Source organism: Melozone crissalis, unplaced genomic scaffold, assembly GCF_028551555.1.
Source record: "Melozone crissalis strain CALT ecotype California unplaced genomic scaffold, PUWL_Pcris_2 ptg000036l_1, whole genome shotgun sequence".
NCBI classification, from domain to species: domain Eukaryota; kingdom Metazoa; phylum Chordata; class Aves; order Passeriformes; family Passerellidae; genus Melozone; species Melozone crissalis.
In genome coordinates, this window is record NW_026535814.1 from 20,961,995 (window position 1) to 20,987,232 (window position 25,238).

Below are 25,238 nucleotides of genomic sequence, written 5' to 3' on the forward strand. Positions count from 1 at the left end.
GGTTTGCCACCAAAATGTCCCATTCTTCAAAGCAGAAATAGAGCCTGGCAAGTCTAGGAAAAGGATACCAAGCAATGTCTTACAAAGCCCTGGACTTAATCCTCTTGCAGAACTGAAATCATAGATTTCTCTCTCAGCACAAACTCAGCAAAACAAGAGTAAAAGTGTGTGCTGGCCACTAATCATCTACAACTAGGAGTGCTTCCTCAAGTATCTCTAACTCCTTAGATTTACTTATTTAAGCAACTGGCCTTATATAGTGACTAAAAAAAAAGAAATTTAAATCGCTTTTCCTCCCTCCCAGAATCCAAAAGCAGACCTTTATGCTTCAAGCAGAAGACACAGATACTTGCCGAAAACTGTAACACTACCTTCTCTCCCTCCCTCCCTCCACCCCACAGGCACGTTCAAGACACACCACACGCAGCCAAGAAAGACACATTTATGTATGTGCATATTTAGTGGAATATAAATCAGGAACCATTACACAACCTCTCATCTTTCAGAATGCTTTTACGAATAAAGTTTACATAGAACTTCATAAAGTATATTCAAAACCATTACATCAAATACAAAACGCAGCATCTGAACCGAGGAAAATTACTTAATAACCTTCCTTATAAATAGATGTATGCTAAAAAAATTAACACATCAAAATAGCCAGAAAAGCAGGAGGCACAGGATGCAATTAACCTCTCTAACACTGTGGGAAAAGAAAAAAAGTCATTGAATAACTCCCATTTACTTCAGATTAAAACTTCAAGGATGTCCACAGGGGACACAAAAGTGGAACGTGATGTACAGAAGATACTGTTAGAGCCCAGCATTTGAGGGCTGCTGCCCAGGGCCAGCAGCTGATTTTCTCTAGTTCTGCTGAGTGCCAGGCCAACAAGCGATCTTGATGAACAGCCTATGCTTCTGTTACCTTTTCTAAAGGAACACTTCTTCCTGGTCACATGTGCAACAAACTGCCTACATAGGCAAAAATACAGATACAAGGCTCTTCAAAGCACTTTATCATCCTCCCTTCTCCCAACTCCTGACATGCTAGCCCAGTGCTGTCAGAGAGAATAAAGCAGTCCACAACAACCAGTGCTACCTTTATTTTTCTCTCAATGCTACGAGATTCTGGAATGATAGAACCTCAAAGTTCAAGAGCAATTTTCCCAGGATGCCATGGAAACCAAGCTGAAGTAAAATATTCCTTTCTTTTCTCATTGTCCATATGGTCTGCTCAGACACAGATCTGATCAAGGAGTTTCTACTCTCTGCTCAAAGGCAGGTGGGGCGTAGAGCCTGAAAATCTCTAAATGACAAGGTCAAGCAAGACAGAGGTGGTGTCAGGACTGAGAAATAAAAGGCATGCAGTGCAGCTCAGCCTCCTTCAAGGCTCAGCAGGGAGCTGGCCACAAGTCTTTTGCTCAAAGACCAAAGATGCGGAGCATCCAAAAGCAGCCCACGGAAATCATGAGCTAACAGCTTTGCTGGGAAACTCGCCCTGCAGTTCCCCTACTCCCAACCAAACACCACACAGCTTTCAGCAGCTCTGCATCTCACAAACACTGAAGCAGTCTAACTGGAGGTAAGAGGAACCTAAGCATGGAAAAACTGCCCCCAGTCACATGTTCCAAAACAGCCATCAAAACCAATCACTCCTAGATGCCCTGTATCTACTGAAGATGACAAGTGTACAAGAGCATTCACAATGGCAGCTCTCTAAAGACTAACCAAGGGGTGGAGGGAACTCAACAACAACAAAAAAGAAAACAACCCCATGCAACAAAACCAACAATAAAGAAAAACCTATTACCATGTAAGCCTACAAACACTGAGAACGTAGATGTTTATGCTTTAAGATGGCATTATTGAAATGGTAACTTGGAGTTCCTACATTGCTTTATTCGTTACACTATTATTGCCAATAAAGATTTTCTAATTGCTGCAGTTTCACATCTTTAGAAACAAACTACTCTGTGATAACATCAGGCAGTGGGTTATGATGACACCCAGTGCATTTTCACAGGTTAATGTCGTATCATTCTTTACAGACCTGAAAATCAGAAATATGCAAAGACAAAGTACCTGTATATGAAGACCTATCCACCACAATATTGGCTGATATATCCACAACAAATTGTTTTGTTAATAGCAGACGAATCTCACAGAAGATCATACTCCCAACAGACATTAAAAAATGACCTTTATCTCAAGTTCTCTAACCACGGTTAGTCACAGTAGGTGTGGTGAAAGCTTTCCCCACAAGCTAACAGGTACAGCTACCAAGCAAGGGCCAAGTCAAGTAATTTTTCTTGAGGAGTCCGTCATCCTCCAAGTGGGTGAGTGGCTGATGCTACCACCTGCGTGGGCTGTTTTGCAGCTGATAGACAGCTGAGAAAACATGAGATGTTTTGATTAACCTTCTCAAACTACTGTCTGTTTGGGACAGTGAAGGGGAGAGATTAGCCCTTCAAGTCAATTGTCCACAGTCCTCAGAAAGGATGTTACCTTGGCAAAAAGATTACTCGTGGAACAACAGTTACAGGATCTTTTAAATACCTCATTTCAAACTGAATTTTCCTCTGAACAGCCCCTATGACTTACGCATCCATCTCAAAACCCAAGAAGAAGAACAGAGGTTATTTGCTATGAAATGCCCAATGCAGGGAGGCCACCACAATCCCTGCTGCAGCCCGAGCCACGCGCACCTGGCAGAAAACTGGTGAAGCAGAGAATACACTGACCTTGATCCATATGCCAAACAACAGACTGTCTTTATGAAAACATAAAGAAATACCAATGATTATATAGCTAAATTATAAGTGTTTCCTGTAAGGAATTTCAAATGAAGTTAAAGTTTGAGCCTTAGAGAAAGCTTCCCCAAGCAACACACTGAGGGTGAGAATTGAATGGTACTTGTGACATCACTTTTTGCCAAAAAAATACAAAATTATGTCTGACAATGTCCTTGCCAACACTGACAATGCCCATATTTCATTATGAGAATAAAGAAAACTCACAACTAGCAAGGGAGCCATAAAAAGCCTTGAAGAGTTGCATTATTCAGACAGAATAAATAAATGAAACATTTCTAAAATGCACTTTGCCTGTTTGCTTAGATATTATATTACTTCATATGCTTTTCATAAGACAAAATCAAGAAGGTAATAGCCAATGTGCCTGACTAGAAGCCTCTATTCTCCTCAGGCCCAGAAGAGAACATGGGACCCTACAGCAGATACTGTCATCAGAAAACTGGAATATGCAGGAGACACCTCTAGAAAAAGAGCCAAAGTTACTTCCTGAGCTTTGCTGACTACAGCTTAGGCAGAAAGGATGTGTTAAGACCTTGGCCAAGTCCTGAAGTCTTCGACATCTTGCTCATGGTCCACACCCACAACATGCATCTGAAGACTGTGCCCACAAGTGCTCTTGTCTCACATCCAATTGCTTAACAGGTAAAACACTTTCCCAGGACATCCAACAGTTTCTTTTCCTCACTCCACCTACCAGAAGTCAGCCCTGATCTACCACCACCTGCCCTCTGCTGAGGTGGCAGTTGCCCTGCTCTCTCTCTCTCTGTCCTATGGCAGCCAAAAAGATGAGTGTTTCAAAGGCTCAAGGAACACTAACATTTAAGTTAACAAATACATGGATTTTGCTGGAAGGAAAGCTGCTTAAATCCTTCTTGGAATGTCTGTGGTTGTTTGCCAAAACATTGAGGGGCTCCCAGAGGATCAACAAACACATCAGCACTCAACTCCAGTAAAAATGTCTTCCCATCAGCAAACAGAATTACAGATTTTTTTAAATGACTGCCATTAATGCAGCTTGCACTAGGTAGAGCCCTTCTGTTTTCCTCCTATATTCATCTAATTGAGACATACAGTGGACAGCAAATGTTTGGGTACTAACTGTGTTTAGACAAGGCATCAATCTGCAAGACAGGTACATGGGACAAACAGAACATTCAAAATTAAAATGCACAAGAACTGAAAAAGCATTTTTGTTATTGGTTTTGTGGAATTCATGGTTATGGACACATGTGAATTCCCTTCCCTGGTACAGCTGTTCAGTTCATATTCAAGTTCCTCCCACTGCAGCAGAAGTGGGAGAAGACAAAGACAGTAAAGAATTATCAATGAGCTTGGGTCACTGGAGGCTGTGCTTCTACAGGTTATGCAAGCTGTAAGGTTCAGAAGCCACTCCTGAAAAATGTAGTTGGGAGTCCATGAGATGAACATTTGAGTAGTCTGCTAGAGACAAGGCTTTTTCAGCCAAACACCTGAGTCAAAAACCATTTCAAACACAACTTTCTGTGCCACAAAGCTGCAAGATTCCACATCAGTTGGTATAAGCCTTTCTTCATGTTCAAACCTGCAAAACTACAGCATGAGTTGAAATTATTTCAAGCATCAGAGGAACTCAACTTGAAGCCTTCCACAAAACTAAGGGGAAGTAAAGGCCAGTTCTGGGAGGTAACTCACTAACTGAACTAAACAGTAACTTTGAAATTCTGCATTTAAACTAAAACCGAGTATGCTTCACTTGCACCAGGCTTTTCTCTATCCACTACTCAAGAAAAGAACAAACCAAGCACTGAAAAAGGGGCCTGTCTACCTACAATTATGAGTGAAGATTCTACGTGAAAATTCTCAACTCTAGTTCTAAGACTTCCTTGTATATTTGGTAATGAAAAGCCACAGTTTGGAGGATTTTTCTGCACAAATGCTGAAGTCAGATTACTGTGCAGCACTTGTTCAAGGGGATTTCCTCAACCTCATTGTTCTTCTGCCAATTCTAAAGCATATGCAGCGAGATGTGAACTTACTCCAGCTCCCGATTGTTCTCTTGTATCCTGCCAGTCGGCTTCACACAATGCAACATGACAGAAGCCAAAGAAAGCTGTTCATGATGAGACCATGGCATTGTACACAGTAAATTTTAGAAGCTTTCCACCAATCAGCAGTGCAACGGAGTCGGAGTAAGTGAACAAAAAACAACCCCAAGTAGTAAACAAGACATGGGAAATTACTTTTATTAAATTAGCAGGTGTACATTACAAGTGGGATTAAATCAGTAGGGAGCCTACTAAACAGCTATTTGTGTTTAAAGCTGCAGCAGCAAAGGAACTGCAGTATCTTGTTTAGCCTATAAATTCCTCCTAGTCTAACAGCCTGAGCGACATACTTGGGAAGTTCTCATGTAAAATTGGCTAGGTTGTCATAAAACATTCACACTACTAAAAACAGCACTCAGGTGTTTTGTTACAGTACCAAGAAAACTAAAATGGCTGACTTTGACAGAAGAATATAATGAGGAGAGGAATCTTCACCACACTGAATAGCTGGCCAGCTAAAGGCATGAGTTACCACAGCAAGACAGGGAACAATTTGGCATAGACTGGGGCTGGGTAAAGACTGACTCCTTTATTGGAGAAAAAAAAACCTATTTATGAGATAATTTGGGGCTCAGTATTGACAATAAAACACAATCAATACATTTTTTTTGAGTGACTAATACACCTTCTTAAAGGCAGCATGAACTGTCAAGATGCAGGTATTACTCTTCCCAGTCAGAACTTGCTAACAGAACCTACTGTGCAGGTAAATTGCTAAAGTAAACACAAGCAGCCTCGGCATCAGTTGTTAACCTGATAATTAACTGCAAATTAAAAATTAAAAAAAAAATGAAAAAAAATCAAGCAAGCCTAAACACCTACTTTAACACTTATTTTTGATTCAGACTTTTCCTGCTTCTAACCATTAAGGCAATCCTAATCAAGAGCAGCATCAACTTAAACAAAGAACTTTCACAAATCCTAACCATTCACATTCTCACCCCCAAATTTGGTTTCACATCACTGATAGTCCAACAGCAAAAAATACTTTAAGCTTTCTCTCTAAACAATTAATATGCCTTATAGCAGTGAAGGCGGCATTATTACAACCCTTAAAAAAATATGTATCTCCATTTATAGACAGAAAAATAACAGCAAATTAGAAACTTAGGTTACCTGGGAAAAGGCAGGAAATCTAAGGCCAGAATCCACATTCCCCCAGCCTTTATCCAGAATTCCAGTTAGTATACAATGTAATCCTCAAAATTCAACATTTCTTCCTTCTGACTCGAGAGACAAGCTCCTTTGAACTACACAGCATTTTGCTACTTGCTAAGTATTTTTCACATTTGTATTTTTACACATTGACCTAGCTCAAATGACATGCCAATACTCCCTGCTTGGCACACCAACTCTAACAAATTATGTGGGTAAGTCACATGGCTTCCTGAATTGCAGGAGCTTAAAGCTGGCAGCCCTAAGTATCTTTGTTTAATACTCTAAGACTTCCTTTTTCAGGATGACATCATTGTAAGATGCTGTAACCTGAGCTATGCCTACACTAAAGCTTAACCTCAGCTACAGCAATTCAGTCCTCACCACCAGCCACAGCTGTGCCACAAAACAAGTTAACAGTTATGTTTTAGTATTTGTAATTAAACCCCACTCAATTACACTTGAACACAATTGCTATCCTTAATTCCAGTTAAAAGTTCATTTCATTCCACCCCTGCCATGGTCAGGGACACCTCCCACTGTCCCAGGCTGCTCCCAGCCCCATCCAGCCTGGCCTGGGGCACTGCCAGGGATCCAGGGGCAGCCACAGCTGCTCTGGGCACCCTGGGCCAGGGCCTGCCCACACCTCACAGGGAACAATTCCTTCTCAATATCCCATCAAACTCTGCCCTCTGGCAGTGGGGAGCCATTCCCTGTGTCCTGCCACTCCAGGCCCCTGTCCAAAGTCCCTTTCTTATAGTCCATTGAAGGTATCTGAAGAAGCTCTCGGGTATTCCTGAAGAGAGACTATCCCAGTAGGAAGTGGCAGTAGAGGAAAACAAAGCTATTAGAGAAAAAAAAAAAACATTACCTTGTGCTCATGTCCATCCTGTGTCGTACTCCACACATGAAATACAGCAACATCATTACTCAAATAGGAGAAAACTAACAAAATTTGCTTTTAGACTATAATGTGGGAATTATATTGAAAGGGTTAATAATAGAAGGAATAACAGTATTTAACATGATAACATTACCAACATTGCCATATTAATTGTTAAACTCTAGTTTAGACAGGAAGTTTCAGGGAGCCTTGAAGTCAAACCTCATGCAAATTTTTATTTCCCACTGTATGTCCATGCAACATCTAAAGGTGTTTTACAGCCTCGAGTTTTGAACATGTCATTTTACATAATTAGGGCAGCATCCTTTTTCCTATAACCACATCCTTTAGTCTTTTACAGAGAACAATATTTAAGCTCCACTATAATTACGGGACTGTAGAATAAGGGCAGTTTGATTCTCCTGCTACACCTTTCCTATGAACACATCCAAAGTACTCACAGCATCAAATATCATAAGGAGGAGCACAAGATTATGAAGCTAATCTTGGCCAATATCCCCCAAAATCTCAGCTGTTTCTTGCAATACTTCCAGAAAAGATTTATTTGGCTTTGTTCTAAAGAATGTTTTTATTGAAATTCCAACAAAAGAAAAACAGAGGGGGGTCTGCTTCATCCTCAATAAGCCTGTCATGAGAAAAGGGAATCAGTTTATCAACAAGCGATTTACAGGCATATTATTCCTGTAATTTCAGCAAGAAAAACAGTACTTCAGTGAATTTTGAAGCATTGTCTTAAATATCTATGCATATTTTTGAAAGCTTAAGATGTTCAACTATAGTTTTCATGCATTTTCATTTACATCCAACTGAACGCATCCAGACTGAGAAACACTACATGGTTTGAGGACATTTTTTTATAGATTAAACTATGATTAAGACTTGAATAGTGAATTATCCCATCTCTACTACAAACTATCAGAAAGTGCCAAGTTTTCTTTCTAGGAAAACAGCCTTCACCTCTGTCTGGACTGCAATGTTATTGCAAGTGCCTACCACTGTCCTCTTCACTAACTTGCTCATAGCTTAGCAGATGTTGGGAACTCTCCTAGAACAGTTCCCAGAGAAACTTTCCCTGCACCCCAGTTTAATTGCTGAAATCACCCGTGTCCTATGGCTTTAACCTGAGAAGGAACAAAGGAGTACCTCTGAAGTAACCTATTTTTGGGAAAGATATTAAACCCTGAAAACAATCTATTCTAGAAGCTGCATCAGCTTGACAACTCAGCTCTATTAGTGATCAAAAGCATTTCTAAATCTAGGTTACTGCACTTACCTATGTGATCACTTTCCTGGCAAATATCCCCAAGAAATTCAAGACAACATGCTAACTGGTAGAGGGTTTGTTTTTTTCACCTCTTTACACCTAAATTTACTTCTTACTCAGTTATGTGAAGAAAAAGGCATCAAAAAAAGCATTATTTTAAAAGATTTGTTTTCAAACAGCAGTTCCAAGCCAGCTTCCCCATCTTTGAGCAGGGTATTTCTCTGCCCAGTGTACTCCTGCTGTTAACTCTTGTGTAGACACTGTGATCTGCACCCACGTTTGAAGGCTCAGAGTGACCAATAAAGAGAGCCAATCTGCAGAAAACAATTTTAACATGGGCCATAAGCCATGCCTAGGCCCCTTGTCTTATTCACAGTAGGGAATGAGGAAAGGGCTGCGGGGCAAGTAACCAAAGGAATACCATTTTATATAATAGAGAAAAAGTTTCTTCAAAGGATTTTAATCAAGTCAAATGGCATTTTTTTTCATGCATTTGACAAATTTTCATCAGATTCTGCAGTTTTAAGTATTGAAGCATTGCTGAGTAAATCAGAAATACAGCAAAATTATGATATACTGGATTTATTTCCTGGATACTTTAAGTAAGCCTAAGAGAAGTTGTGTCAATAGCATTATTCACTTCAGTATCAAGAGCAGTCTTTCAGGCTCAGAAGTCACATGGATATTTATTTCACTAAAAAACCCCTAACTAAACAACAACCAAACCCAAAAACACTACAGCCTTCAGATGCAATCAATGCATGCTGCTGTGTTTTTACATTTTTTAGGAAAGAATATCAGAAAGGTATTCTGAATGCAATGCTTAAATAACAACACCCTATTTCCTCAGAACAATCAGCATGTAACCAATTCCATGGGAGCAGTTAAAAAATTACCAGCCTTTACTATTGGATGAAGTGAAAGCCATACAAGTATGGCTTTAAAATATTTGAAATATTACTACTTCCTCCTAAAATCTCAAAGCACCATCAATGTTAATGAAGTTGATCGGTAATTCCAACCAATCACTTCATTTGTGACTGTGTGCTTCACATTCCAAACACTCCCTCACTATCTTCCACATTCCCAAAACCATGGAACCCATTGAAGGATTTTCTCTTTGATTCTGAATGATACAAAAATTCAGAATTCAGCTCATATTGGAAGCAGAAGCCAGGTGCTCTAGAAATCTAACTATGGACTGCAAATTCCATAGATCATCTACATTCTTACTCTCACTCTAAGTCAAAACTGGGAAGCTGCAAAAAAAACAAGCAAGAATAAGCTCCTAAAAACCATGACACAGAGAAGCTCTCCTCATGTTAAACAAGACGGACAGAAAGCACATGTAAGACCAGACAATACTAAAACTCCACTGGCAAAGCAGGCTGGAAAGGAAGAGCATGACAAGAGTATTAGCCCCTGCTCTGCTCTGGAAGCAATGGCTGCGTTTCACTGGGGCTCTGAGGCACCTGCTTGGTACCAGCACCCCAGCAGAGACTCTCTGAACTGCAGTTTCAGAAAGCTGGGCTTTTTAAACCTTTCTTCAGCCAAAAATCTGCCAGAGTGCTCTCCAACTTTCAACACTGCTCTACTTTTGTGATGCAATTCAATATAAATCAACAGTAAAATTTACCTCCTCTGCAGGAACCAAAGCCCCCAATTAAAGCTGAGATTCAAGTGTTACCTACAGCCCCACATACAGTATCAAAAGCAACTATATATAATAACTGTAATATGACTACTGCTATTAGTGTCAACAAAAATTTGTCCAAATTCAATGCTTCCCTTCCCGTAGGCTTTGGTATGGTTTTGGTTTTGTTTTTTTTAATTTATTTATTTCCAATTTTGAAAATAAATGAACTACAGCAAGTCAATATTATCCCAAATCTGACCCAACCAAACTCTTTTTACTAGTTGTATGTTATAAGGCACTTGAAAAAAGCAACTGGTTTGTGGTCCCATTTAAAAAGAGCAGAAATAAGGCATGAAGCATACCTGTACTCTTTTTAAGAGAGAAAAATGATTCAGCTGATCACACCAAAATACTGGGATGCTGAAACTAGTTGTGTTTTCATACTTTGGATTTCAATTCTCTGTGCTGTTACCACTGAAACAACTTTTTGAATAACAAAGATAAGACTATATGCCAGACTATATGCCAAAGATAGGACAATATGCCAGCTGATTATTCACTATATGGCATGGTTTGGTTTGTTAAATGCTTGGATTTCAGCCTCCATTAGTTACAAAGCATTTATAGACTGGGTTTTGAGGAACCAGGTCTAGTGGAAGATGCCTCTGCACATGGCCATGGCAGGGGAGCTGGAGTTAGGTGATCTTTAAGGTTCCCTTCAACCCAAACTAATCTAGGATTCTGAGATTTCAAAAGAATAATCCAGGCTAGGAAGGAAGAAACTGCTCCATTAGAAGGAGGATGCTCACAATGTTTCTCCACTGACTACATCTTCTGCCCGTGTCAAAACTGCATGAGAGAGCATGAAGACAAGTTCTTAAACGCCACCAAATTCATTTTGTATTTTAGAAAAGTGAACTCATGTGCCAACATTTAGTTTCAGAATACACAAGGATTATGTGATTAGAATCCCACTGGCTTGTTGGGAGGATTCAGCAAGATAACTACAAATTACTTAGAGGGCTAGTGTCAAAAGGACTTCTGTACTTATTTAGCCTCTGCTCTAGATTACTGACCCACTTATGAAGAGCTAAGCAGTCCTGCTGTGCAATGCCAACACCCACTCCATCTGTTTGCTTCTGCTTTCTCAGAACCTCCATTAGTCTCGTAAGAAGTTGTGTTAATTACCACATGAGCAGCTTTTGTGTAGTACACACAGGATCAGCCTCCCTTAGTGTGCAGTCACCTTGACAAACAGCACAGGAGCGGAATAAACCTGATTCAGCACAATTATCAATGACACACAGTAAAAAATGCAGATTTCTGAGTAGGTGATTTAATACAACTTTTGTTCAAGCTGCTTCTCAGTTTTGTGAAAAGTCTGTGGGAGTTTGGACGCTTTAGGTTTCAATGATGAAAAAGTATACTAGAGTTTAACACTGTATCAAACCCCTGGAAATCTCCCAAGGGACCAGAAATCTCTGAAACTGCAAATGAAACTTTTTTTGAAGCAATAATGCAATAGTGACAAACAGAAGCATCCCACGACAGTTGTTGATATCTGCACCAAATTAAAAACAGTAGTAAGTAAAACTAAAGCTAACTAAAAAACCAACACACACAAAAACCCTCCCCAAGCAGAACAACATTTGGAAAGCTAGCCCAGCTGTCACATCAGAACTGCATCTCAGCAGCTTGGCACCACAAACTTCCTGCTGACTAGTAAGGAAAAAAGTTTCAAATTCAGCATTTTATTATTTATCCCTGCTGATCTGCAGATCTTTAAGACATTCATTAAAGCGGGTCTCAAGCAGTGGTTTCATTAACTTACTAAATCCAAGAACAGAATCTCCAAGAAGTCATTACAGTACCGAGTTGACATTCATTATTTCTTGGGAACCCAAACTACTGCTGTCAAAGTGAAGTAATATCAACAATACAAAACCCAGCTATGAAATTAAAAAATTCTGTATGGCACTGCTGGCAGCCCTGATATCACCCTGCCCCTTAGTGCCAAAACAATTTTTTAATTTAAAATTAAGCCCTGTGTAATAGCCAACACCAACAGAAAAACTCTTCCTGCCTAACTCTGAAGGTACTCAAGAGGAGTAAAATCCAGGTCCAGTTCTTTTTACAGCTGAGTGGAGGACGGAGAACAGCAAGAACTGCTAGTCACAGAATATCTGTATTCCATTTTAAAGAATTATTTATTATGTCTACTTTAGCACAAAAGGTCATACAAGCATACTCTACTATGAGTAGACTAGAGTCTACTCAAAAATAATAATGTATTAGAATACTGTTTGTATCTTCTAACAAAATTCACTGTAAACATCTCTTTTTCTGAAATAACAATATCTACTGTTTCAGTATCCCTGAAGGAGGGCTCTATAAAATCCAAGAGCTCTAGAACCTAAGTACACATTTTTATATTGTGTGTTTAACTTGTGTCATATGAAACAACTTCCAATTAAGCATCTCATCTGAGTCTCAGTAAAGACTCGCTAAATACACGGAGTCATCTCAAGAAACATAAAACCTTACAGGTTCCAATCTTAGTCTGCTGATATTACACTAAGACAAGAAAGCACTAATATTTTTTAATTTATTGTTTCCATCTGGCAAAAGGAGAAAGCAGAAGGCAAAACCAAAAATTTTTGGGTATATTCTAGGGAAGAAAATACAAGCAGAGTGCAGCATTAGAAACAAAATGTGAAGAGAAAAAGAGAAAAATAAGAATTAAAATAGCCAGTTTTTCAGGGTATAGTCATGATTTTCCCAGACAGCTGTGTCAAATCGAAAACAGAATGCTGAAACCATTATCAGATAACAGCTACAACACATTTGATATATGGAATCATTAGTGAAACCAGTCAAATCTAGCTTGCGCTATGATTAATACAAAGTTTGAAAGTAGCTAGGATGAATGTGCTAATACAGAAATGAACTTCATAAACCAGATGTAGCTCCTCTCCCCTATAAACAACTTTAGCATCAAGTGACTTAAGTGCCCAGAAAAGTGAAACTGTCTAACTTTTTCATGGAAAACACACCTGTGAAGTGATTTGATACTTCTGTCACACACAATGAGCTTGCCCAGGCACCCCAGTGGGATTTCAGTGCAGCATGAATCAAGAGCAGACTGCATTATACTTACAAACATAACCCTTGCTCTCGCACAGCAGTTGCTATGAATTAAGCTGGGAAAGTCAAAGGGGTAGAATGCAAGTTGTTCATCTAAATCTTTATACATATCAGAAGAGCAATTCTAGAAATACCCCAAGTTATTAAGCAAAAAGTGTTTTCATTAAACAATAACAATAATTACAGTAAATAAACTGGTCTTCAGACAACTTGCCTCCAAAGATAAAATTTCCCTTCAAAAGGGAGAATGGAGGCAGCTTGTACCATTTAAACTAGCAGATAAAACTGAAAATAATTAGATTACTGAAGTGTTGACCAAGGAAAAACTAGTCTTTTGGTATTTTTTCAAGTAAAAGTGTTGGCTCCAGCATGCTCCCCTCCCCAAGTATAGACAGGGTTATTAAATAAAAGCATAAGGCAGTGCTACAAACAAAGACCAGTGTTAAATATCACCGGAATACACAAAAAACAGGATCCTACATATCGATAAAAATTGTAACGAAATTGTGATTTCACAAAGCACGTGATTCCATTATAAGCAAGCACCGTATTAATCCAATACAGGTTTTAATAAATTTTAAAGAATCAAAAGCATGCAACTATTTTTCAGTCATTTGTTCACAGAAGGTCTGAGCATCCATTTAGTCATCTCCTAAGTGGCTGTAACAATTTCAAATACAATAGCACTTACCTTGGTATTGTCACACATTTTGTATTGCAATTCTGAGTGGTAATTGCCTTCTCAAGCTCATCCAGCTGTCCTGTTTTCTTTAGCTTCTTGACCAAGCTTTTCACTGCTTTCTCACACCACTTCTCCTCCTGACCATTCTGCTCACCACCACCAGCCCCTGCAGTGCCACCAGCAGATTTTTTCCACCCCAGAAGTCTCTTCACAACTGGTGGAGTGAATGGCAATATGGACATGACTTCCACCAGAGAGGACACTCAGCAAGCAATGAATTGGAGATTCCCGCCTGATCCCTAAAAACACAAACCAAAACAAGAGACATGTTAGCACTGAGGTTTCACATGAAACAAATACCTGTCTGCCTCAGGACCTTTCACTGCCAAATTCCAAAGGACACTGCATCCCAAAAAAAAAAAAAAAAAAAAAAAGATAAATAGCTCAGAAGTAGTCTGTATTGCAGTTAGGTACTTCATCAATAAAGATCAAGTTTGCTGCAGACTCTACAACAGCTAACACAGACCAAGATTACTACCGGAATAGAAAATTAATTTTTTCTCAAGTCTTTCCTGACTAAAGCAAACCTCACCAAATACAGAAGGTAACTTGAGTCTAGCTTTGTACCTAGGCTAGCTGGTTAAGTAAATTATTAATATTTTCCCCAAATGACTGACAAATTGCATACATATATGTGCATGTTCTGCCCATCTCCAAGTTGATTTAGCAGATGAAATTGTGTTTGGAAGGTGATTTAGTCATTATAGCTTGACAGAAACCTTACAACAGCCAGTCATTTCACAAACCTTTTCTCATTTTGTCATGTTTTAAATAACTACCAGGTTTTTTTACATGGGGGGACACCAATTTCAAATTTCCCCCTAAGTCTAGTAATAAGCCTAGTCCCCTCTAAAATTCAGTGGTCTACAGATAATAAACCCTCTCAAATGGCAGTCCTTAAAATGAAGTCTTTCAAAATTCACTAAAGGAACATTCAAAATCTTAGTTTGTAGGCATCAGGGTAGTAGAACTGTCTGTTTTCAATTTTAAAAGCCTTTCATTCAGTATAACTACCTGATCAGGATATTAATATAAAATGAAATATTAAAAAGGATGCTCAAACTGGAGCTATGTTTAGCATTCACTGCAATATGCACTTCAAATAATTTAAAAGAGAAATGATAGCCACTTAGGAAAACGCATCTTGCTTTTGCAGCTTCCATTAGGCTGGTTTTAGGCATTAAAATAAAATACCTGAAATCAACCAGCAGACATAGCTGTTAGAAATTGATCAAGGACATTAATGGTCCTATGGATGGAAGCATAGCTTTGAAGTCAAAAATGATCCTATTTCCAGGCAACAAATGGGTATTTGAACTCCAGAAAGTTCCCATATTCCCAAGCTGAGTAAGTTAGTTCAGTTGAAAATACCTTGTTTTAGCTAAAAGCTAACACTATCTTCAGGCTATTTGATTTGAGCTTTGAAGGATGCTTTCGTGCCTCTCCAACCTGTACAGGCACACTCCTCACATCTATCCAAAATATACCAACTTCATCTTACTGAAGTCTCCCACTTGCACAACAGCATGATCTGAGGTACTTCAGGCTACAGCATTCATGGTTAATTTATGCCTCGTCACATTTTTGCACTTTCAGTGAGGGCCAAGTCAACAAACACCATATTATATTCTACAGGTAATTTAAGTCATAACTTTGCAACTTCCACAAAACAGAACATTCAGTAGGCATGACATTTCAGATTCAAATAAATTACACCTCCATAAACCAGCTTCTCAGAGCACCCAAAAAATATGACAGAAGCTAGCAAAGTAGTTTTCTGGGGTCAGGGAGACAGAGGTGCTAATTAATAGGGCCCAAGAGCAACACTGATAATTTTACGCAAGCCATTGAAAATACTCCATCCTAAACCACAGAATCACTGAGTATTTTGAGAAGAGACTGTTAAAAATTATCTTGTTGCACCTTCTGCCATGGGCAGGGACACCTTCCCCTATCCCAGGCTGCTCAGAGCTCCATCCAACTTCCAGGGACGGGGCAGCCACAACTTCTCTGGGCAACCTGTGCCAGGACCTAACCATCTCCAGAGGCAAGAATTTCTTCCTTATACCTCATCCAGACCAATCCTGAGTTTTAAACCGTTGCACATTTTCTGTGTGTAGAGGCCCTGGTAAAAAGATAAAACATTCATTTTCACACAAGACTATAAAGAAATTATCTTCTTCCAGCAACATTAAATTATTACTGAACTGTCCCAAATAACTCCAACAGATGGTTTTGCTGAGCATTGCACTGGAGGCCTGGCTACAGCAAACAAGAAAAATAAAACTCAATAGACAACATTTTTTAATGAAACACTGACTCAGACACTCAAGGCATAGTATGAAAAGGAGTCCAGCCAGCACAACAGCTTTTTGCCACAGGAAGCCCAGTTCTCCTTCCTTTCAGTGGCACCACCACCTCAGCACCAGTGCTAATGCTCTCCCACAAAAATTCAGCTAGGTAAGAGTAAAAACCCATCAGTTTTCTGGGGGTTTTGCCAAGATAGTTCTTTTAAGCTAAAAAGCTGCTCACACATGGTACTGATGTACTACAAGTGATGTCAGATGAATTACAGTGTGGAAAGAGAACTCCAGCCCCAGACTTCCACTGCAGCACTAGTGTTGACTGCATAGCTGGAAATGTGCTTTAATTTAAGTAATTTATTTTGGTGATAAAGCCAAATTAAGCAGCCTGATATGTTCTGAACCATTTGAGGGCCTGGCAGTGAGACACATTAGACCCCTAACGAGTACACCAAGCAGCTCCAAAGATTAAACAGGCAGGCTTGCAGGACCTCCACTAGTTGAAGAATCACACTCAGTTTCTAAAGCAGGGAGCAGCAGTCCCTGGGAGCTTTATAAAAATACTTCAGCCTCTGAGCAAGGCCAGCACTGGGTGCTTCAGAGGCACACACAAGAAATTCAGAAAGACTGAACAAAAGGAGACAATCCCTTTGGCTTTTAAGACTTTGTTTCAAAAGAGCAGCAAATGATGTATAATATCTAAATATTAAATTCAGTGCTGACAGATGCAGATAATCAAGTACCACTATCACTGCTGACCCACACACCAATTCTTATCCTTATCTGAATACTTTCTGTTCTTTAGCTTCAAATTTGACACCTTTCAGTGCCACAGAATACTCCTTTGACTGTCAGCCTTATAAAACACAGACTTCAGAAAGGTCTCATTTACCACCAAGGCAGTAAATAGCCTCTTTTGGAGCCTATTCTTCCAGGCCCTCCAAACAGTCTCAATGCTTCTATCGAATTTTTCAGCTTTTAATGCTCCCTGTGATGAGGTGCTCAATTTTGAAGTATTCTCTCCCCTAATAATTAAATAAAATTTTCTGTGTTCTCTGGTGGTTTGGTGTTTCTTTAATAAAGATTTGCCTTTCTCCTTCAAATACGCATTGAGTAACTTAAATCCTGAAGCACAAAAGAATTCAGAAATTCCATATATTTCATTTGAACTTTCACATTATTTTGACATACTCAGAGGAAAATAAATTTTTAAAAAAAAAATCTCTTTTTACATTTCCAAATGACAGTAAGCTCAGACCTAACTAATCAGAAATTTCTAGATACTACTTTTTATTTTATACAGTTGCCTTACAGATTAGGCTCATCCAGCTTCTGCAGAAGATGTCAGAAAGCAAAAACTGATATGTTACCTCCATGAAAATCAACTGTAAAAAAGCCCAAAACACCAAAAGACACATTTAAAGAGGCCTTTCTAACAATGATTTTTTTGCAACTTTGCAGCTATTTAACAAAAACACAACATACATCACAGCAGCAGACTAGGAGTCTGGGAGGCTTAAACTAACTTCTTCCTTCTAGCTATTGTTTTGCCATGTCAGTGATTTGCCAGGAGTTATCAATAAGAATTCCAGTAAGCTACTCCAGTAGTGACCCTGTATCTTTCAAAGGGTGAGCAGAGAGAATGTGACACAAGTAGGACAGGGACTTCATTCAGCTTAATACTTCAGCCTATTGTGATGAGTACTCACATGAGAGTATTTCAACCAGCTTAATTTATGAAAAAAAGGCACTCTGCTCCAAGCCTAGAGAAGACAGTGCAAACTGGAAGGCACAAGTGGGCTGAATTATGAGCAATTTGGATAAAAGGAGATTTTACAATGAAAATGCAGCCATGGTGCATCCAGCTCAGTGCTCCAACGGCTCCTAAGGTGGCAAAAGGACATGCTGCCCAAGCAAAGCATGTGAACCTGGCTGTATTCTGCAGTCCATTCTCCTCACAATCCTTCAGCAATTTAAACCGTTACAAAATTAAAGGCTACATTGCTACTTACTCCCACCAGAAGCAATTTATGGACTCGCTGTTCCACAAATCCATCTAACCACGTTTTGAACATGCCTTCACAACCTCTAGTGGCAGACTGCACCAGTATTTAAGTGCCCACTGTTAGAAGAACTACTTCTAGTAATTTAATTCATTCCCTTCCTAGTTTCAGAAAGTCACTCTTGTTCTACCACTGAAAACTTTGCTGAAGAATGAAGAACTACTTGCATTCATCCAGCCTGCAAGCTTCACAACTCTGTACACGAGAATCACGTTCCTCCCTCAAATAAGAGGGCTCTCAGCCTCTCCTCACAAAGAAACTTTCTGAACACAGCTCACACAGTTTGGGACGTTCCCCTGGACAGAGACCAAGCCTGAAAGCTTTACTTCTCCCATTAAATTAATTTCAAGTACTTGAAGACACTGTATAAGGGCGAATCCAAGGACCACAGAAAAATATTGTATCAGCCTAACGTTATCTTTGCATTTATTCATTTTGTCATATTATCCTAAAGCTCTCAACACTATAATTTAAATATAAAGCATAAAGACAGAAATTTACACCTCATGAGGACCTGGAGATAGAAGGCAGGGTGCATGTGTCTGCTGCAGAACATCTCTCAGGAGCTCAAACAAACATAAGGATCCCTAGACCTTCATTGATCATTCTAAATGTACCCACCTAGACGGTATCAGAAACACCTTGTTTACACCAATGGGTTTAGGAGTCACTGTTAAAGCTCATTTTTGACCAGCAAATTCCATTTCTATTCATCAATTATAACTTTTACCTTCAAATGGATACAGTAATAGAAGAAGCTTTGATCTTTTAAAGAACAATAATTGCATACACTGCCACTGCTGACACTTGCCTCTTGCTAGAAACATTCCTCTAGATTTTTGCCTGGTACACATTCTTCATTCACTAAAAAAAAATAATAAAACATGTTCTTCCCCCAAATGCACATAGAACACAATCTTTACCAATGCTGCAAGAAACATTTCCACATTGCTAAAATGGCCTCAGATTTAACTACATGCTGAATACGTAACATCCCCTCTTACTTGAAGTGTTTTTTTGTGATTCCCTCGTAGTTTAGAGCCAACCTCCTCAAAAAACTGAGTACTCACCGCTTTTGCTTTTCAAAGGAGCTCAGATGTGCTTCACCATCACTGACTCTTTGCACCATGACCCCTTTGCTCCCTTCTGCTGAGGCCCAATGGCACGCCCCAAATTTGATCTTTATTTCCTTCCTGGGCACTACCTCCAATATCCACTACAAGACACCAAGATTCAGGGACTCTCTGGGCAACTGCAGAGAGATTTTCAGGATCCCTTCCCAAGCTCAACTGTAGTTGAACTAGTAGTACCAAGTCAGCATAAAACTTCCATTTCAGCCCTTTCCATCCCAGTCCATCTCCAGAATGTGCCTTCAAACTGCAGCTAGGGATACTCAAGGGAGTACTCATTGTTACCCAGAAAGGTACAAAAGTTCCTTTAGATTGCTGGAACACAGAGAGCCATGTGCTGTTATTCCCAACAGATTAAGACTGGAAGAGCTACAAATTGCCTAACTTTGGTGGTATTTGTTTCATCTCTGCCCCCACAGCATATCTCTCCTCCCTGATGCACACATGTTTCTATAGTTGGTCAAACAGTGTCATAGTTGGCAACTTCTAAAGTCAAAGTTTGAGTCATGTCTACTATTATTCCATTCTACTGTGGTTCTCTGGAACAAGTATTAAATATTAAGCCGATGATCCCAGCAATAACTAAGCACAAAAGATGAAGAAAACCTTAAGGGCAGCATACTAGCAGACTGAAATCTTCAAGGGAAATTTTCCTTTCCTGAGTGTCTGGAACATACTATAAACACACTGGTGCTACCAAAAATATCAAGTGATTTCTGGCTAATTTATTCTAAAGCCTTATGCAACATATTTCATATCAGTCTGCTTATTCATCTTAAACTTGAAATAAAGAAATCTGATCTCTCCTGGTTTTACTAGAAGTATTCTGGCTTAGAAGAATTTCATTTGCAAGAGCTCTTCTGAAATAAAGAGGACAGAAGTTAAGCTCCTGAGGAAAGAAGATCGAGGAAAATAATTTGTGGTATTTGAGACAAAGTCTACAAGCTCATTTCCTCCCTATTTTAGTCCCATTTTTGGGATTTTTTTAAAGGCAATGTTTTTTTCATTAATCCTGGAATCTGGAAAAGATTCTTTATCAATTTCACCAAGCGCACAATGTGCACCTGAATTCAGTATGAACTTCAAACTAAAATCAAAGTCAATCTTTTATATTTGAGATCGAATACGCTCTAGCTTAAACCACTCAGTGGAAAGGACAAGGGGCATCTATTGCCCCCACCACTCCTCCAAAAACTGCCTTTCAGGATTCCAGAAGGGCCAACTCTTTCATTTCCTACAAACAGACACTTGGTTTTCTGAAGAACCACCACCAGAAAATGCGATACAGTGCTCATTCCTACTGCTCATTCATTCATACTCAGGTCAGAGCAGGGCAGTATTCCCTTACTGGGGTTTGGGTGTTTGCGTTTCTTTCAGGTTTTTCCTTTAGAAGGGGAGTTCAGCCCCACTGAGCAGTGCCCTCAGACTCCAGTTTAGGTTTTCAACAATCAGCCCAGTAGGGAAGATGGCTCTGGAGATCTCGCATCCCAAGGAGCTCTGGCCAGCAAGACCAAGGTCCTGGTTCTGTTTTGATACAGGCTGATGAAGTTCAAGGCATGACACTTGTGACCTTGGAGGGAAGGAGGAGCAAAGGGATTTCCTCCTCTGGGCCAGCTTTAGAGTGAGAAATTGAAACATGCCTACACAGAGACTCAATTCACACATATTTTTAAGTTTACCACGCTCTAGTATTGCAATGCATCTTGAAACTCTACATAACTATAATCATTGAAAACATAGTTACTCACCTATCATGACTGTGTATCTCACTCACTCCATGAAGTCTGTTTATGAATCAAATGAGAAAACTCAAATTTCTCATAGAGCTAAACAAGCATGATAATGATCTTAAAAAAGCTTGGGAAGCTGGATTTTTCTTCAATTACTACGGGCTACCTCAAATTGTAGCCAATGCAGTAATGAAAAGGTGTGTTGCTATTAAAAAATTAGCACTCCATCTAACACATGCACTCCTGGCACACTAAAATTGCCTGCAACAGGGGACATGAGAAGGAGGAGTTGCCAATTTTATTGACCTTTGATTAAACTACTGGAGGGCCCAATGTATTTTAGCAAGTCTCTTAAAATTGCAGAAGAGGAAAACTTCCACAACTGTAGCTGGCCAATCCACCTGTCTCTACAAAGATGCAAAATTCTTCCACTTATTCAATATTTTGAACAACATCAGAGTACTGCGTCTTGAAACTCAAAGGACATTAACAGCCCCAGAAAAGCAGTGACTGAGCACTCCAAAACACAGCTGTTTAAGCCCTTCTCACCTCATTAATTTTAACTAAAATTTTCCATGTGCAACAGGCAAGTGTCAGCTTCATTATTTTAGAAAATAAATATTCCTGGGCTAAATTTGACAGGAATATTCACAGAGCTGCTATCAGTTACCTAGGTACCTGTTTCAGTTTATAGCTTAGCAGTTCCTCCACTTTGTTAAAGCCCAAACAATTGCATTTAACAATTAGTTAATGCGAGTTCACTTTCAACAGAGGCCTAGTGCTCCTCAGACAAGCCAGCCCCCCACCCCCTCGATAAGCAGGGTTCCATCATGTTATATATCTATCTGATGTTAATCTCCTCTTGCTCCAGGGTTTTAAACCAAGCTCGAGTCCCAGACTAAACTGATGGGAGACTCTGGAGCTCCCTTCTTGGGGTCCCTGTTTGGTCTTCCTTCACACTGTGGCTGTCAAACACACAATCAGAGTAAAAAGTCATCTGGAATAAGGGCTTACTGTTTGCAATGGAGTTTCTGTTACTGGAAGTGGAGAGGAATGTTTAGGAAGGTTTTCTGCAGTGGCCAATTTCTTCTAGCCCAGAGAGTATTGAGCACAGGGCTGCCTGTACTCTCCATTCTATTACAAAAACCTAATCCCATCGCATGACCTGCAGCAATTCAGTTTAACAAATCAACAATTACAAATATTTTGGCAAAGTAAGCTTAGGTATTGTTTGCCTCTCGGCACAGTTCACAACCAGTTTATAGCTTTATGATAAAAGTCATTAAATCCAATCTGAAAAGCAGAATTTACAGCTCACTTAGCAAGTCAGGCCCATAAATGGATGCTTTCAATTACAGGGCATTTACATGCACAACCATTAAGGCAGCACTGAATACATTTGAAAACTCTGGAATACTTTTTATAATAATTAAAACTTTGCGTAGTGTTCTTTATACAAACAAAACTTAGGAATTTGCTTCAGTCTCAAGCAGAGCTCAGATTCATTGTTGCCCAGAACATACTACAAAGCCTGTTCTCCCAGTACTTTTGTGGGAAAGGGATTAGAGAGATGGAAACAAGGTTTGTTTTTTAAAGTTGCCCTCAGTAGCAGGGAGGTTTTTTTTTGAGCTCCAATAAACTCAATTATATCAACTGGTGCTCAAGACTTCTGAAAGATCAAGTGGAACAGAAAGATGGAGGAGGAGAGCCTTTCATTTGGAGATTCACTGTGCAACTCCAGGGTATTTGATTTTATTGGTCAATCTAGCTGCTGGGTGGAAGGAAACAAGAGAACAATTCAGAGACCAAATCTTGAACCTCATTTTTTCAATTGCTTCAATTGTCCTGTTTCTTTTATTGTTAAACAAAACCTCAGGAAAGCTGATGAATTCTTCTCCAAGGTTCTATCATGCACATCCAGCTTCTTCAATTAAAAAAATGGATCTTCAAACACTTACACCCCTTTTGTTGACTGTGTATCTGACCCACACAACTGCAGAACAACAACCAGCTGCCAGGTTACTCTTTTCAACACCCCAAGATGCTGCTCAACATATGCTCAGACTCATCTTCAAGTGGAAACCACCTTAAACAAGACCCTCCCCTTCCACTTCTTCAAGGCATTTGTAACTAATGTTATCTTTCATCACGACAGTGCTAAGCAAAGGGGGGAAGGGACTTCACAGACACCTCCTTTACTCACCCTCTCATCCCCCCCGAATTCACCGGAGCCTGTCAACGTTAGAAGTTCGAAAGCTGTGCCTCAGAAGGAGCACAGAAACAGCCCACTCACGCACCGACACCTCGACAAAGCATGAGAAAATCTAAACAAGCAACCTCGCTCTGCTGGCCTCTCACCTCAGCCAGAGGGTGTTTCTTTTCCAGCCTGGAGAACAGAGCAGCGCCTAATCAGCTCCTCGGTGCAGAGGCCAGCCCCCACAGCAGCAATGCCATGAATCAGTTTGGAAGTACGGCTCTCCAGGCTAAGACAGAGCACTCGAGAAAAGACAAACCTGCTGTTACCTGCGGTCTCCTAACAAGCTGTTATTACAAACCTCTCACTGCCAATGGAATCCAACCCCTTTACACCCTGGACTGTGACAGCATGAGCTCCACACACAACGCACACAGGCTGCAGGTTTTTGGAGACACTTGTTTTGGCAAGCCCAGTAAACAAACTTTTTCCTAATGCTATCCCACTCACAAGCATTTGAAAAGAACACAACACACGTGTTGGGTTTTTCTCAGTCAGAAACTGTGACAGACGACCAAAAAGACACAAGACCAGCCTGCAGCCCGAATCCCAGCTGTTCAACAGCTCTCCACAATCATCACAAGAGCTCTTCACTCATTCACACGCTTTTTTCCGTTCTTTTATTTCCCCAGAGTGAACACTAAAAGACCACGCTGCATTGCACTTCTCTCCCTTTCCACTCTCCACAAAATGTAAAAAAACAAAACAAAATACCCTACAAACAGGAACTCCACAACTCTGCAGCAACACCAACCACTTGCCCTTATCACGACAGAGCTTCCTCCGTGCACTTATCGAGACAGATGAGACATTCCGAGGTTGTGTTTGTTTACAAACAACACCCAGGGATGGAGCTGCCACAGCTCCTCTGGGCAGCCTGTGTCAGCACCTCACCACTCTCACAGGGAGGAATTTCTCCCCAGTATCCCACCTACCCCTGCCCTCTGACAACACACAGGTTGCTGCAGCATTAGAGGTGTGAATTAAACCAGTGAATAAAATCTCGAGTCCTGCCTCACGTGGGCTGTGTGTATTTTACACCCGCGGCTCTGCAGACAAGGAGAGGGGATAGACAAAAGGGTGAGGCGAGGCCTCGCCATCCCGAACACAAACTCCTAGCTCCAAACACAACCCCTCACCCCACACCGCTCCTAACTATCCCCTCTAAAACTCCACGGAGTTTCGCACACCTAACCCTGACTGCACGTCCAGGAGGCACAGAGAGGTGTCCTGAGCAGCGCTAAGAGCTGGACGCGATGATCCTCGCGGGTCCCTTCCAGGTCGGGATATTCTGCGGACCCCTGCAAGGAAAACACACCGGGGACGGAGGGAGGGAGCGGGGGAGAGAGGGAGCGGCATAACTTCTTTATTCCTCCCTCCCCTCACCCACACACACACACAAACGGGCGGCACAGCGCGGCCCTCCCACCACAGCCCGGGGGTAATGCCGACGGGCGCGGGATAACCAAGCCCGGGTCCCACCACAACAAAAAGGGCGAGGGCGTAGGGAGGCGCCCCCGGCCCCGCCGGGACCAGGCCCGGACGGTTCCTCACGGCCCGCACAGCGCCAGCGGAGCGACCCTGCCCACGGAGCAGGACCCCGGGCCCGGCACCCACCAGCACCTACCGGGAGCCACCAGGATCCGCCGAGAGCCACCGCTCCTTCCTCTCCTTCTTCCTCCTCTCCCCTTCCTTATCCTCCTCCGTCTTCCCGAGTGCTGTGCGGCCGCCGCCTCTCCCCTCAGCGTTACCTCCTCTGAGGACCCGCCCCCCGAGCCGCCCCGCCCCCGCCGCTGGGCGGGGAGGTCACCCATTGGCCTCGTTTATCTTTTCTTTAAAGAGCCGCACTGCGATTGGTCCAAGGATCTAATTGGCAGACAGAATCACCAATGGAGTGCCCTCAGCGTTAAAAAAAAAAAGACAAGTGAAGGGGAGTGGAAGAAACAGGCGTGAGGCGAAGGGAGGCGGGTCGAGGTCGCAGAGCTCATTGGTTGGCTCGCCTGTCAGTCACAGCGG

General features: G+C 40.9%; 1 protein-coding gene across 2 annotated transcripts in view; it reads right to left on the reverse strand.

Annotated features, from left to right (window-relative positions):
- Positions 1 to 24,966, reverse strand: part of SMAD2 (SMAD family member 2) — a 49,975-nt gene extending 25,009 nt beyond the window's left edge. For both annotated transcript variants that reach the window (XM_054283342.1, XM_054283341.1), the window contains exons 1-2: positions 24,850 to 24,966; positions 13,692 to 13,981 (exon numbers count right to left, since the gene is read on the reverse strand). In XM_054283342.1, the coding sequence (XP_054139317.1) occupies positions 13,692 to 13,924 (233 nt within the window). In that variant the 5' untranslated portion in view covers positions 13,925 to 13,981; positions 24,850 to 24,966. The remainder of the gene's footprint in view (positions 1 to 13,691; positions 13,982 to 24,849) is intronic.
- Between the last annotated feature and the right edge of the window lie 272 nt (positions 24,967 to 25,238).